Genomic DNA, 16679 nt, shown 5'->3' on the forward strand with positions numbered 1-16679 from the left:
AGGTGGAAGGGCAGGCAGGAGGGAGCTGGGAAGTGGGGACTAGTACTCATAGCTAGTCTGCTTCTTCCCTCTCAGCTGCCGCTTCAGGTAGGCTGTGTTGTCTGGCAGAGCTTGCTGCCACCGCCTTGCCCCCAACCACCCCATCAAAGGCCCTGGGGAGAAGCTCCCAGCAGCAGCTATGTCCGAACAGGTCTGTGTGCAACCCCTGGCTCCTCAGGATGCTCTGGGCAGGTGGCTGTGGCCCCTGCCCTGTGGTGGGGTGGGTGGGGTATGCAGGTGCCAACCCACAGCTCCGCACCCCCAAGCCGGGACTAGGTATGTGTTATCACTTAACTGTTTAACCAATATAATTAGAGGAGGTTAAACAGATTTTTTTTTAAACAATATTTACATCCCAAATTTGCAGTGGTAAAGATCTGATTAACTGGAAGCAGGCAAGGATTGGACTGAGACCACACTGGAAGCTCCTAATGAAGGCAGAGATTTCAGAAGTTAAGCAGGTTAGAGCCTGACAGGGAACTTCTGAGAGGAGACAACAAGGTTGGGAGAGCATAGGAGAGGGAGAACTTAGTATCTGAAGTTCAGGGTCTTTTAATTTGCAGTACATTAAAATCAGGAATTTATTTTCATAATGTTTAGTTTTTGAGAGCTCCACTAGAGACATCTTAAAGAATACTAACTTTCACAGGAAGTTGCTTGGAAGATTGAAAAATCAGTCTCATTCATAGTGTCATATTAGACAGTCAGAAGATAGCAACAGAAACAAAATTTCTAAGCATTTTGTAAGATGGAGCCGCGTAAGATAAAGGAGAACTGTAAAATGTATGAAATGTACATTACCTATTGGGCAGTTTTGCTTTTTGTCCTAAACTTACTAGTAAATGTTATTGATTTTTTTTTTTTTTTTTTTTTTTAAATGATTAAAGTTTTAAAAGATTCCCCGGCATGTTATCAGGGTGATTCAGTATGCAGTGTTTATGTATTAGCTTGACTTCAGTAGGATCAACCGTGTGTAAAGTTAAGTATGTGCTTGGTGCTTTGCTGGGTTGGCTCCTGAAATATCTGAATCAGAAATATTAAAGATTCAGTCACTTCAATTGTGAAAAGCATCCTTATTTATTTTTGTGTGTTACAAGTAGAACCTAGAACACCTCAGCCCATGTCAGAGGCATATTATGCTAGGTATTCTGAAAATATATAGTAAGCAACAGTTTTAAAGAGTTAAGGCCAGGCCCTACAAACAGTTCTGCATTGTTTACAATTCTGTGTAGGCCCAGTAAAGTCAATGGGATTATGTGTGTTATGTATTTGCAGGGTGTGAGGGCTTGTATGTGGGAGAAATGTGTTTTGTTAAACGTGTGAGTGGGACATACAGATTAGGTGGCTTACTTTAAATCAAAACAATAGGTCTATGGTCAGCCAAGAATGGAATCCTCACCTCCTTAAATCCAAATACAGTGCCAATAATATTAACATTGTCCCTTCTCAGATTTTGAGAAAATAAGATTTTTCATTTTGAATGGCAGCATATTCACATTTCATAAGCAATACCCTTGTAAAATCTTTTCCTTGTTTTTTTAGGATCGAGTTATGATTAACCGGCTAGACAGTATTTGTCAAACAGTATTGAAAGGTAAATGGCCTTCAGCAAGAAGAAGTTATGACAACAATACAGTGGCATCTTTCTATACAACCAAACTTCTGGACAGCCCGGGTGCAGCTGCGGACTACAGTGAACCCAGTGCACCAACACCCCCAAGTGCAGGTGTTAAAGAAGAACGTGATCAGTCACCACAGATGTCAAAGGTGAAGAAGCATGTACGAGAAAAGGAGTTTACAGTGAAAATCAATGACGTATGTTTATTTTTATTGCCCTAGGACCTGATTGCGATTGCGGGGTGCAGCATGCTTTATCTGCAAGTGGCTGCCTGCTCTCACTCTTACTTCCTTTACACACTTGTTTGTGGGTATTTGGATCTGTTTCTTTTGGGCATTTATTATTCTAAATTTGCCTATCCTACTAGAGGGACCAGCATTACATTTTTTTTTTTCCCCTCTGCCCTGCTGAAATTCTGCTGTTCAGATGCTTCCTCCAACACTGTTGTGTGCAGTTTCTAACTGTCTGGGTAACAGCAATGGTTATCTCCATTATGGTTGGCTTTTTTGAACATTAGAACATGCCCTACTCTAATTAGCACTGTATAAATTCATGAGGCATAAAAAAGCTGGTTTCCCAGTTTCACATACAAAACAGAAACGTCAAAGTATACGTGACATTTCAAACCCATTGGTAACGTACAAATGGATGAAAACTCTCTACTAAATGGATCTTGGAGTCGCACAGAATGAGATTAGGGAAACAGGCATATTGTTCAATGCCTAGATTTTTCAACAAACGTGACATCTTAACTGAAAAATCTATATTAATAAAAGTGGTCCTGTGCAATTTTCAGCTAGATTGGTATCTTGAAAGAAAAGCAAGGCTTGATTAAGGTCTTGTGTGGTCTTATTCTGTATCAACCCTTCTGGAGTAACTGTGTGTGTGAGAATCCTGAATTATGAAGTAGCCTTATCTGCTTCAGAAGTGGATCTTCTAACCCTGGGATTTATTTAACAGGAAGGTGGTTTGAAATTGACTTTTCAGAAGCAGGGGCTTTCTCAGAAAAGGCCATTTGAGAGCGAAGAAGGCACGTTAGGACAGCAGCAATACCTGGCTCGGCTTCGTGAACTCCAGAATGCATCAGAGACCAGCCTTGTCAATTTCCCCAAATCCTTGCCAGAATCAGGTAAATGTAATTTATAAAAGTATTAGTTTACTATAATGATCACTGATCAAAAGACATTGTATGTTGCAAGTCAATGCAGACCAAAAACTATTATACTTTAGTCTACCATTTTCTATCTTTGTGATCTATCTATTATACAGGATGGTAGCCTAGAAAGATTTATGCTTTGATAGTTTAATTTTAATAACAAACTTAATGAACAAAATTGTATGCGTCACACAGAGTATGCATATAATAATTATAGAGAATTTTAGATTAAAATTTCAGATTTTAATCCAAACATTTGAAATTTAGATTCGGATATTTGTTTAGGGGCCTGTTTTCAATGATAGTTTTGAAAGCCATTTAATATCAAAGGTTATTTGTACATTCTGCGGAGTACATCCATAATCAATCAAGTAGTTAGCATCTAGAAGATAACAAGGAGGTAAGTAATGACAAACATTGTTTTGTCAAGTGCAAGTCATGCCTTGCCTTGTCACAGAAGGAAATTAGGTTGATAAGTTTTGTGGATGTGTGGAGAGCCATACATGTGATATACTGCAATTTTAGTAAGACTTTTGATGCCGTCTCCCACAACATTCATTGGTAAGAATAAAGAAATATAGTCTAGATGAAATCATGTTAAGATGAGTGCATAACTGATTGTATGCTCAAACAGACCTCAACGGTATCTAATTGTCAAATGGGGAGGAAGAATAAGGGGATTTGTTCTGAATCCACTACACTTCAATATCTTCATTAATAATATGGAAGATAGAATTAAATGTACCTTTAAATTTGCAGATGACAGAGCTGCGTGTGGTAGCCAGAATTTTGTTGGACAGGATTAGGATTCTATTAAAATGACTGATCATTTGCAAAAAGTCATAAATAGGATGACATTCAATAAAGGAAAATATGAAGTAATATACTTAAGGGAGAACAAATGCACAAATATAAATTAGGGAACAACTAGCTAAATGGCAGTACTGTAGGGAGTGGGGGTCATAGTGGGCCATAATCAGACTGTTAATCAATAGTGCAATATATAGTTTATTAAAAATAAAAAGCAAAACAAAACTCTGACAGCATGCTAGAATGTGTTAACAGGATTGTAACATGTAAGTCACAGGAAACGATTATTCCATGCTATTCAGCACCAGTCACACCTCATGAAGTATTGTGTCCATTTGCAGGCTCTGCACTTCAGGAGAGATATGGAAAAGTCAGAGTCTAGAAGAGAACAACAAAAATGATTAGAGTTCTAGAAAATTTAAGAGAAGGCAAGACTGAGAGAGGGAGTCTTTGATAACAGTCTTCAAGTACAGAAAAGGTTATTAAAAAGATGATGGGGGAGACTGATTCATTTTCAAAGGGACGTGATAAAAAAAAATTATCTTAAATTACAATAAATAAATTCTGATGAGCTGTTATGAAAAACTTTATAACAATGAGGGTGCTTAAGCACTGGTGCAGATTACATACAGAGGTTGTGAAATCTGTCATGGCAGTGGATGAACTTTTCTTCCACTGCAAGTGGATGAGCTTTTGTCTGGAATATTTTACCTGCTGATGATCCTAATTTGAAAAGGGGGGTGGATTAAATGACCTATGGTTCCTGCCAGCCCTATTTTACTATGATTCTGTGCTAGAGTAAAACCATTTTTATACATTTATATTCTATTGTCATCTTGTTCTTGCTCAGTTGTCACAACTATTTTGGCGTCATTATGATCTCATGAGCATAAATGCATTTTGAGATCCGTGTGCATCTGTGCAATCTTTAAAAGGTTTATTAATACATTCAAATATTAATTGTAAATTGAATCTTCTGAAATATACTTATTAACAGATGCATCAAGAATGCAGATATTTACTCTGAATATGTATTCATTTGATTATTTCTAAAATTATATGATTTACCCCCCGCATTATAATTTAAAAACCTACTAAAACTGTGTTTATAGTCTCCTGTGTTTCAGTTATTAATGGGTTTTATGGAGACTTTGTAATCTATTAGGCAGTAGTCCTTATGAAAAGTAAGCATAAAATAGACAAGTGGTTCTCATCTTTATTGGACTTAAGGCACTCAGAAAATACCAACTTTAGGCATTTACTCAGTTCTTGATTAAAAAAAATAATAGAGCAGTTCTTTATTTGCAAAAAACTCAGAACCACAGTAGGTCAGAATGGCTTTGACACTGGATTCCTATTTGAAATCTCTGAGGTTATCTTGTGAATCATGTTTAGGGCTAGGGACAGACATTCAAAAATGCTAAGCCTGAATTGTTTCATTCTTTGCAGGTTACTCTAACCTGGGTAGGCTAAATTGGTTTGTAACTGCACAGGCATCCCCCTTGGATTGAAAAAGTGCAGGCACATGCCAGCAGTGGCTCAGGCTAGAAGCCAGGGGGTGCTAGAGCAGCCCTCCTACCCTTTCACAGTGCTGAGCAGAGGCAGGGTATGGACAGGCCCCAGCAAAACTCTCTGATTAGGGAAGGGTTTCCTTCCCTCTCCCTCCCTCCAACAGCCCAGGAGGGAGTTGCTAACACAGTGTTTATCACCCCTAACCCAGTGTTTGTCAGCTTATTTAGAAAACAACAGCATTTCTTCATTAGTTTAAGCTCTTCTTAAACAGCTTTTCCAAGGAAGGAACAGAGGGACATTACCAGCCCTAAAAGCTCCAAAAAGCCCTAAGCAGACACTGCTAATTGCCTTTGTCCCATTTCCCACAGCACAGACTGTAGACAGCATGTGGTATGCTAGCTAATGCTGTGAGTTGTCTATGTAAGGCAGAGGGGATGGGGAGTCCCTCCTTCAGCAGGCCGTGGTAAGGGAGATGAGGGGGAGCAGGAGGAAGCTAAGCAGGCACCACTGTACGTGCAGTCTCTGCCGGAGCTGCAGCCAGGGAGCACAGGGGAGGGGCCAGCCCAGCTCTCTGGAAGAGAGCCCTGCCTGGCCCAGAAAGCATGCCGGGACGCTGGGAGACTCTGGTTTAAGTTAAACCAGGAAAGGGTCTAGGGCAGACATTGCATAAACCAGTTTGAGCCAAATCAGTGGAGTCTGATACTAAATTCAACCAGGTTTATCTCAAACTGGTTTCAGCCACTTTCAAACTGGTTTATGTGCAGTGAAGTTCTGTTCTGTTATAGATTTAAACCAGTTTCTGATCACTTAAACCAGTTTGTGTAATGTCTGTCTGTCCCTAGCCTAGGTGTTTACACTCATAACAGTGCCAATATTGCCACACCCTGATTGAGAATCACTGAAATAAACACTTAGGGTGCATCCACACATGCAGGCATGTGTACCTGCCAGACCCAGATGGGGACTGCAGGAGACATCTGCCCCCTGGGTCAGCTGCCAGTGGACTGTGGCTGCAGAGTTGGCTTTTGTTTGGCACTACTGCCATGTGTGCCCCTGCTTGGCCATCTGGGCAGATATCGCCCAGAAGATATTCCCAGTGTGGTGGCTTGTTTTGAACTGTCAAAGCATGTCTTCTGGCCCCAGCTGGCCAGGAGGTCAGCCACCTCCAGCTGGGTCAAAGGTGCCAGCTCTGAGCAGGCTCCTCTGCCTGGGTCCTGCCACTTGTCTCCCTGGCAGGAATTCTGGTCTTCCCTATTTGAAAACTGAAGAATCTGTAATAAAGAAAATCCCAAAGTCACTCTGTAAAATGCCCTGAAATCCATGTTCCTCCACAATTAAAACAAAAGATCGCTAAATAGAGAGAGACAGCGATCAGTTGGGCAATGTTTTATTGATATAACTACAGTGTTAAAACAGTTTAGAAACCTACCAGTGTCTCTATCATCATAATAAAATGATTTCTAAATATGTATACATTTTGCTGTTTGCCTTTGGTTTTCTTACCATAGAGCAGTTAGAGCTCTCTCAGAACCCCTTCACTAACCAGGATGTGGGGACAGCTGCCCCTGCAGCCACAGCTCCTGCCAGCAGGTCTCATCCTGTCTGGCACCTGGGCATGCAGGGTGTGTGCTGGGGGGATGTGGGGTTTGCAGGAGGGGGGTGGGAAGAGGGGTGGAGGAATGTAGGTGGCTGCGGAGGGATGTGGGGGCCCATGGGGTGCATGGGTAGGTATGGGTGGATCGTAAGGGAACTGTGGGGGGGAGCTGCTCAGGAGACATGGCACCTAAAGGGGCTACTCCCCCTGCAGGGCTGATGTGCCCCACCGCCACTTCCTCCCCCAGCCCCTTGGATTGCTGCCCTGCTCAGCCCCACCCCCTGCTTGCACCCCCAAACTCCTGATGGCTGCCCCAACTGGCCCCAGCCTCCTGGCACTTGAAACAAACAAACAAAAAAACCTGCAACCATAGCAGTGACTGGAGGGGGGGATGCCCTCCCCCCCAACAATTGTGGCCCCACTTGCTCTCCAAGCCCACTGAATCACTGCCTCATTGATCCATGCACTGTCAGGGAGCTGGGGCCACTGTGGCTGTCACCCAGGGCCCGGCATCGCTCATCCTGAGTGGCCCCAGCTGGGCTGCACTCGTGCACTGTGGCAGCGCTAGTGACCAGGGCCAGTCCCTGCTGCCCCGCCTCCTCCAGCCCCCCCACCCGCTATTTACCAGTATGAAGCCTGGGTCCAGCTCCCTGTAGCTGGCATGCTGCCTGTCCTGCACGGGCAGTCAGTGTGCTTCAGCACCAGGGTGAGGGACAGCCACAGAGATGCTCTGGCTGGCTGTGGAGGACTGTGCCCTGCCCCACTTTTTTTGCCCAGGGTATTTTTTGACCCCTGGATATCCAGGGATCTAATTTTGCAGCATGAAGAACATTTTTTTGTTCCCGCACTGCTCTTGCAGTGTCTGGACGCGCCCTTAGAGAGCATCCAGATGAGCGTGCACGTACGTTCCCTTGAGGACAAATAGCAGCGGCACATAGTTGTGCCACTACTACTTGTCTCTGGGGAAGGCCCATGCCAGAAAAACGGCACAGTGACAACCTTGCATGTCATGTGTATCAGCATCGCTGTGTCTCTCTGCGCTGACAAAATCGTGGCGGGGTGCTTTGAAATAAAACATATCTGATGAGGTGTAGTTCAAGGTGCCCTGCCACCCTTTTTTCAGTGCAGGGATGCACAGCAACACTGATACATGTGATACACAGGTGCTTTTAATTAGCACAGCTTGCTAATTAAAGCGCCTGGGAGCAAGTGTAAAATTGCCCAGTGTCCCCTTGGTCAATCTGTGAGGGCCGGACAAAGAATGAGAGCTAACAACCTGCCTACGCCAGTGTCAAATGAATGGTGTTGCCTCCAATCATAAAACAAGGAGACTGCATTTTTGTGTGCATAAAAGGTAAAATTTTACCATGTGTTGATCTCTCTCTCTCTCAAACTATGGGGAGGCAGCTCACCCTAAGGGTATTAAAAAGGAGAAAAATATCAAAGGGCAAAAAAATGAAAATACAGTAAAAGATGTGTTAACCAGCATGAGTGGGAAACGTGGCATGCTGGTTATATAAAAATCCTGGTTACCTGAGGCAAGGGTTTTCAGCTGGATGCGGTGCGGGTGGGGGCATCCGGACATGGAGCAGCAGCAGTGGTGGGTGGCAGCAGTGTGCAAGCTTCTTCCCTGTCCCCTGTCATGTTGTAGCCGCCCCCCCGCCGCCGCATCCGGCTGGCTGGCCAGAAATTCCGGTTAATAGAAATGCTGGTTAGCACAAGTTTTACTGTATTTTTTCATGAAAAATAAAAACTGCTGTTAGTTAATCATGATCCTGCCAAGAGCTGAATGATCATTTTCACAGATCTGGACCACTTTGGTTGGTTCTGTTCTAAAAACAAAAATACATTCAAATTAAATTTCTTTCCCTGTAACAGTGTGGGGGGGAAGTTTTATATTAAATATTATTTTTTGCTGTTTTAGTTGCTACTATAGTGAATAGATTTCTCTTATTCTTCAGTACTTGTTAGACTTTCCCTCTGTCCATTAGATCATTTCTACATATAAAAAATAATAATCTATAAACTAGACTGAATTTCAAAGTTTTAATTAACTTTTATTTAATTGAATGTGTTCCTGATTATATATAGAAAAACAAGCTTTTGACTTGTTAATTTTATTGAATCTTATATTTGATTAGGTACTTCCAGTCAGTTAACAGCTAGTGCTAATGGAGTAATAGCTGACAGCCAGCCTGTAGTGAAAAAGAGGAGAGGAAGGAGGAAGAATGTGGAGGGCGTTGATATCCTCTTTATAAACAGAAATAAACAGCCTAATCACGTAAGTAAATCTCATTCCATATTCAAAATATAAGCTCCATTTCACTGTGAATGTCTTAGTTCAGTATAGTTGTTGTTCAGTTCTTTTTCAAAATTGAATTAGTAGTATATTTTAACAAGCTGAAAACTTAGCAACTCTTCAAAATAGCATTTCCTTCCACCGTATTTACTCCACGCATTAGTTGCTGAATCTGATCATACTGTGTATTACACAGTGGCACAGTTTAAAGCTTGTGGATTTTGTTTAAAAAACTTTCCTGTAGGCATCAAATATTCACATGCCTGAGTTAACGTGCATAAATAATAAGTCTTTGCAGGATCTGGACTTTTGTATTTAGCAGAGTAACACATGTAAAACAACTACTAATTTTCACTTGCTTCATGAATTCATTGAGATTTATTGCAGTACCTTGAATATTTCTCAGGACCCTTTTTCTTTCTACAGGTTAGTCCAGGAATTAACACCTCTCAAATTGCTCCAGGAATAAACCCAACACTTACATTTGCCCAGTCCCAAAGTTTACTTGATGAAGAAAGTCCAGTTCCTGTTATTAACCTGAAGGATGGGACAAGGCTTGCAGGAGATGATGCACCAAAAAGGAAGGATTTAGAAAAATGGCTCAAGGAACATCCTGGCTATGTTGAAGATTTAGGAGCTTTTATTCCTGTGAGTATTCTTTTTAATTCTGGGTTAATTCAACGACAAGTCTCATTCTATGTTAGTATGTTATATTTTAATTTGTAATATACACAATATATAATTTATTTTGCTCAACTTATTCTCAGAAAATAAGGGGGGGGGATCTCCTGGTTTCTCTCTCAGTCCCTTCACATACAATTTGTATGCTTTACCTAATCCCTCAGTATAGTATTTTATAAAAAACAAAAAGTAATCAGTGGCAAGATGCATTACCCTTTTTTGAAGATTTATTAATCCAAAAAAGAAAGCAGGAAATAGAGGCATCACAGTAGACTTTTGTTGTTCCTTTTATCTCTTCGTGGACATTTATAGATCTGGTAAATTTTCAATGAAATGCTAATGTTTCATTTTCAGAAGAATTTGAAATAATTAAGAAATCTTCACTCTATTCCACTTACATCAGCCCTTGTTTCTATTCCTCTTTGCATGACTGGTTTATCTCAGGCCAATCCTTTTTAACCCTGTCATGCTTATAAACCTGTACAAGTTGAAGAAACTTACAGCAAATCTGCTAGAATAATTAATTTTCTGGAGGGAAATGGTGTCCAAAAGAAAAAAATGTTTGATTGATCCATAGCAAAAAAAGTTAGTTATCTTAACAAATACCAAGCACCCAAGGAAAAAATAACACTGTTCTGAATTGAACACATTTGATTTAATCTTTTTTACTTATTTAGCTGAATGTGTTATTTGAACATTGTTTAAAAATAAAAAGTCAAAACACTTATTTTAGCAAGTATATCTGTTTGGAGGGGTTTGGGGGGTGGGGTTGTTTTTTTGTGGCTTTTTTTTTTTTAGCCAAAGCTATCAGCTGATTCAACCAGAATTTCTGAATAGTTTTTCTTGTCCCACATCTGCACTTTTCAGTTAATATTCTGTTTGTTTGAAACAAGAGTTGCTGGGCTCTGAGTTAGGATGTGCTACTTTTCAACTTGACTAAATACATGTTATAATTACTATTTATTTCAATAACTTTTCTGTGCACCTTGAACTATGTGTTAATTAGCTTAGTTTTCAATTTCCCAGAAAACTACATGCCAATAGGCTGGTAAACAGTGAAAAGAAAGCTTCTTTAACTGCACACTGTCCTGCAGTACCAAGCTGTATATACTTTGCACTTTACACTGTGTAATACAGAAAGTAGTATCAGAGAAAGTTGTTCTCTTTTATAATTGTCAATTTAACTAACTATGGAATTGCTGTTATGCTAATATTTAACTACATTACAATAATCATGAATGCATGGACTTTTGGTGGCAGTGGCTTAGCAGCCATTCTGCTTCAAATGTACCTTCAGGGAAATGCTATTTGCCCAAATAACTGAAAGTAGTAAAATTGAAGTCAGTACACTTACACCTTCCAGTTTTTATACTTGTATAACAAGCTAATATTAATAAGTGGTCGGTAATTGAGAAGTGTCAAGGTAGAAAAACCTCCGTAACAGCTGGTCTGCAACTTCCTGTATTCCTTAACTGCTCTGATGGTGTAAAGCAGTGGTACCCAACCTTTTGGTCCTCTGGGCCAAATGAGTGGTGCAAGGCTGGACCCTGCAACCCAGAATCAGGCCTGCATGCCTGGATCTGAACCACAACACCTTTGCCCAGCACTGTATGTTGCGATCAAGGGCCTGAGACCTTGTGCCTTCTTTCCCTGGTCCCGTACACAGGAAATGGGGGCCCCCGGACCCTAACCCACCTTCATTGGGCTCTATACATTGGGATCAGACCCTGTCCCACCTCTGCCTGACCCTGCACATGGGGATCAGGCTCCAGAGCCCCATACTACCTCTGCCTGACCCTGCACACCAGGATCGGACCCTGTGCTGCCTTGTATACCAGATTCAGTGCGCAGGACTGTGGTCCACAGCGTTCCCCACAGGCAAGATGACAAGGCACTGGGGATCAGGTCCACTGGCCAGGGGTTGAGCACCCCTAGTGTGAAGGGAATGGGAAAGAATTTCTCTACCACAGGAGTACCATAAACCCAGTATGGGTATCTCTGCACAGACCTCTCCTACAAATCACTACAGGAAAGTGAACGTAAAGCAGACAAGTGAGTGTCTATAGTACTTGGCCCTAAAGAATTTCTGGATTGTAGTGCAGCCTGTAGGGGTATGTTGGAGTCTGCTGCAAGTTAAACTCCCTTAAAACCTAGCGTTTTGTACTCATTACATCCCAATAAATATCACTACTCCAAATAACACTCTTAACTGTACTAAAAAATTTAGAAAGAACGTGACTAAAATTCTGAAAATACAACATAGAAATTCCAGAGGATTTATCTATATACTGTTTTGAAAAAGTATATATCTTGTTTAGCTGTGCAACTTAAACTTGTGTGTAGTATTGAAAATATGAAGCAGCTGAAAATGAGAGGGTGTCTTACAAGAATAAACAAGCAGGTACTTGCAAAACTAGTTTTGGAAGTAGTTTTAAATAAAGGTCTAAAAATAACATTTTTTAAAAATTCTTCTATGACAGCGGATGCAGCTTCATGATGGGAGGCCCAAACAAAAGAGACATCGTTGTCGAAACCCTAATAAATTGGATGTTAACAGTCTCACTGGTGAAGAACGTGTTCAGCTGATCAATAGAAGAAATGCTAGAAAGGTATTCACATTTCCGTGTCTGCCATTATGTTGTCCAATTGTATAAGTTATGTGATATGAAGAACTCAAGTAGTCTCTCTAAAAGAGCTTTCATATACAATTGCATGTTTGCTGTATTAAGTTTTTATATATAGGGCATGAAGGATAATAGGAATATTTTAGTAAGTTGCTGCAGAATTGTTCTAGAAATGCTGTGCAAATTGTCTTGCATATATACCGTATCATATGTTCCCTACTACGTGAAATTCTCCCTGACACAAGGACCTATTCAGTGCTAACTACTTCAATCCCATGTTCAAAGGAGAGAAACAGTTGAAATATAACCGGTCTAGACTAAGATTAATTTCATATGCTAAGAATAGTTGAGTATTAAACTGAGATTTCAGAAGATAGTAATAATTCCTGAGCGAGTGTGTTCTAAATGATCATAGCATTTTGGAAAGGCCAGAAAAAAGACTGGAGTCATGTTTTACTTACTGTAAAATGTACTTGAACAGAATCAAGGGTCAAATGAGTTTCATCAGTGGGTTATTACTGCATAGCAGCAGTGTTATAATTACATTAAATTTTATACTGTCATTATTTGGAAATAACTTTAAGTGGTCCCTTTTTGAGGGTTCAGATGATTCATATGATTCATGGGTTGTGTTATGGTTCTGTGCACTAGAATGAATGGCATCCAAAAATATTTGTCCCGCTAATGCCCCCAAATTATTAGGATCTTTTTGTTTTACCATATGTACCATCCAAGTATTCTGTAAGCAGTACTATATTTACTCGATTAGAAGATGATTCCCCCCCCCCCCATAATTAGATTCTGTTCATGGAAAATGTAATAAATTTTGTTATAATTTTTCCAAGTATAGAATATAATTATTGGAAGTTTTGCCTTGAATTTGTCCCCCTCCCACTGCTACCACAGGGGAAAAATGCATCTGGGAGTCAGGTAGCCCCTTTCCCCACCCCCATACTGTCAGACCATGATCTCAAGCACATGGAAGTGAGAACAAATTTGAAAATAATATCCTTGAAATTCAGTGTTACTGTAGCTGTTTGCATACAGTACCCAAACACTTAGCTCATGCAGAATTGTTACATTATACTTTTTGTTAACTGCTGCAGGTTTCAGCACAGGTATTCCTAAACACTTTTAAATGGCACTTTAGCACCTACTTAAATATAGTACAAAGTGGGTGCATGTACACATGCGCTTTACTGTGGAGTTGATATTTTAGCTTTGTAGTAAAGCGTCACAGTCTGCATGTGCGCTGGTACTGGGACACAGTAAATTAATTAACTCTGCTGTGAAATAGTACCATCAGGGACAGTACTGTCTTACAGCAGAGTAATTAGGTGTGACAGAGTGCATGTGGAGACAGTGACAGGGTGCCGCCTCCTGTCCTGAATATTCTTGGAGCGCTCTGATTAGTTGTTTCAGACAACCAATCAGAATGCAAATAAAGCGTTACAGGCAGACAGACTAAGGCTTTTATAATATTAGCATAATGAATTACCCTTTCTGGAAAGGTGCTATCTCATCCCTGCCAGACATGACTTAACAAAGACAAATGAAATGCTTTTAGAATGGATTGAATCAAGTTGGAAAAGTTTTCAAATCACAAATATTTAATGCTTATACTTTTAAGGAAAAAATGCACATTTCCATAAAATGAATTTATTAGAAGCTTGTCTAGTCCTGCTGCCTCCTGCTTTGGTTAAAAGTAAAAGAAAATAGTTTTTTTTAAGCAGGAACACTAATGTGTAGGCTCCCTAGACCCAAGTCCTCCTGTCTGTATGCAAACATCCTTGTGATTTGAACAGCCTATTGTTAAACAGGCTGTGTCACTCTAGTAAAAACATGTAGGTAGAATTTGAGATGGTTACAGACTTTTAGAAGCATATAGGGGAAACTGTTAGACTTGAGCAGTATGCTGGGCTGGAATGGGCAGAATGAGGCAGCAAGCAACTCCTGCCAGAATTGGGGTTGGGGAAAAAAGCCCACTCCAACACAAGAGGTGAAAGTATCCATTCTTCAGTCAGTGGTGCTTTTGCAGCTGCCCCTGGGCAGCTCAGCCTATTCCAGCACAGCATGTTCTCCTCTTGCCCAGTTAGATATTTTACAGTATTCTAATATTATAAAAGCCTTTGTCTGTCCGTCTGTAATGCTTTATTTGCACTCTGATTGATTGGTTATCTGAAACAACCAATCAGAGTGCTCCAAGAGTATTCCAGACAGGAGGTGGTGGCGGCGGAGTAGGGGGGCAAGGCAAGGCCAGTGCCACTGGCCTCGCCTCCCCCCGGCCCTGCTCCCTGGAGACAGTGCCAACAGCTGGGGGAAGGGAGGAGCAGGCCCAGGCCTGATGCATCGGGGCGGGGGGGGAGCAGGCCTGGGCCCAACAGAGCGGGGAGTGGGGTCAAACCCCAAGTGGCAGGGGGGGAAAGGGGGGAACCTGCCCGGACAAGGGTGGGGTTGACACGGGGCTCCATTCTCACCCATCATTCTTGATGGGCAATTTGCTAGTAATTAAAGATTTCTTTCAGCTGCTGAATGGGCTTCTTATGCTAGAAGGGTATAAAAGAGAAAGCACAAGGCAATTTTAAAATTGTAAAATCATATGACCCCTTCTCAAGAGTGCCAATGCTTTTTAAGTTTTGGGGTGCTTTCAGTTAGTGGTTTCTATTTTTAAAATTAAAATATTTATATACAACTGCAGTTATATTGCAGTTACATTGCACTCTTCCTGTAGAAGAAACTCAAGGATATTATAGACTATGTATAGAAACCTTTTCTCCTAACACTGCAGTATAACAACTGCTTAAAGTTACTAGAAGCATTGATCAGTTGTTCTTAAGATAGAAAAAGAATGCCCTACCTGACTGAAATCAATTTTAGGTAGACTGTGGTTACCCAAGTAGAATTTGGCTAGGACCAATTTACACTTCTACTTCTATAAATATTGCTAGAGCACAACTGGTCAAGATGCTAATTTTAAATATCACTTCATCTGAAAGTTGTAATCATGTAGCATTAGAAGACCCCTATGTTGTTGCTGCGTCAGTGCTGCCTGGGAGAGACCAAGGAGCACTATTCATTAGCCCGTTGGGTGTCACCTGTCAAGAATAACCCATCATAGTTCTTTTAATATCTCTTATCAAGTGTGTACTTTAATCACGTTCAAAGACAGATAAGTCCAAGAGGAAGATTAAGCAAAATAGGGTAGTGCATTAGTTAGCAGTTGATTCTATAATTATGACTGTGTTGAGATTCAAATTATAGCATGACAGATCCTTTTGTTTTGCTCTCCTAATTTGTCACATTTTTTCAGAAGGTTTCATTCTCTAAGTCTGTCTTAGCAAAAAGATTGCACAGTTTTGCAAAAGAAACACTTTAAAATAATATTCCCCTCAAAACTTTGCCTGGTTTTACACACATTTTTTTAATAGTTCTCAGTCACCCATGGTCCCCACACACTCTAGATATGGTGCATACTTCCTGGTTCCATTTCAGGCACACTTGGGGGGTGGGAATTCATTAATTGAACAGGTTGTTGTGCACCAATACAACATTGGCAGTTGCAGTAGCTTAAATGGGATGTGATTTGCTTTCAAACTGCCACACTCATTTCTGGTTTACCATTATATTCCTTACAAGTGAAGTGTTTAAGGCTGTGTAGTAGAGTAACAGAAGACTATACTGGGGAGAGCCAAAAAAAAATGTGGCTGTGTAAGAAGATTAATCAGAGCCTGGGAAAGGTATAAAGAAGCTAAACTGGGCTTTTGGAAAAGCAAATGGCAATATGAAAGGTGACTATAATGAAACCTCTGGGTAGGGGCAGTGATGAGCATTGCTGTGAATCTGAGGTTCAGCTGTGTACCTTAGTTCTGTAGGGAGACCTTTAAGAGGTTTTGTGTCAAAACATGTTGCAACAGGGAGCCTGGGGCTCCCTGTTTCTTTAAGATAATAGCAGCTCAGCCAGGGAACACTGCAGGCTAAGCAGCAGCTACAGGTCTCCAGGGCAACAAGCTAATGGAATAATTAGCAGGCACCTGTAGGTGGTCAGCTGACCAGGTGTAGGCAGAGCCCTGGGAACATACAAGCCCAAGGCTGGGGCTGGCAAAGGCGTCTCTCCTTGGCAGCTGCAGGGGAAGGAGCTCCTATCCAGGGATGCTGGGCTGACCACTTTGCTGCCTGCAGGAATAGTGGGGCTCTGGGAGCTCACCAGCAACCCACAATGCCATATTAATGAGTGAAGGTTTAGTCTTAAAGGGACAGTGAGCTGTTATCCCTTTATGTTATGTTGTAGCCCGGAGGCTTATGTTTACACTGTATTTAAGCCGGTGGTTTGGGTTGGGACTATAAAG

General features: G+C 41.1%; 1 protein-coding gene across 16 annotated transcripts in view; it reads left to right on the forward strand.

Annotated features, from left to right (window-relative positions):
• The window catches only part of CHD9 (chromodomain helicase DNA binding protein 9), a 205391-nt gene that overhangs the window by 181682 nt on the left and 7030 nt on the right, over positions 1-16679 (forward strand). For 9 of the 16 annotated variants that reach the window (XM_025207508.1, XM_025207516.1, XM_025207518.1 and 6 more), the window contains 5 exons: positions 1582-1854; positions 2618-2786; positions 8871-9010; positions 9455-9676; positions 12190-12318. In XM_025207508.1, coding sequence (XP_025063293.1) covers positions 1582-1854; positions 2618-2786; positions 8871-9010; positions 9455-9676; positions 12190-12318 — 933 coding nt within the window. Of the gene's footprint in view, positions 1-1581; positions 1855-2617; positions 2787-3964; positions 4323-8870; positions 9011-9434; positions 9677-12189; positions 12319-16679 lie in introns of those variants that run through there. The other 7 variants (XM_025207512.1, XM_025207513.1, XM_025207522.1 and 4 more) reach the window with 5 other exon arrangements.

This window comes from Alligator sinensis, unplaced genomic scaffold (genome assembly GCF_000455745.1).
Source record: "Alligator sinensis unplaced genomic scaffold, ASM45574v1 scaffold173_5, whole genome shotgun sequence".
Classification (NCBI taxonomy): domain Eukaryota; kingdom Metazoa; phylum Chordata; order Crocodylia; family Alligatoridae; genus Alligator; species Alligator sinensis.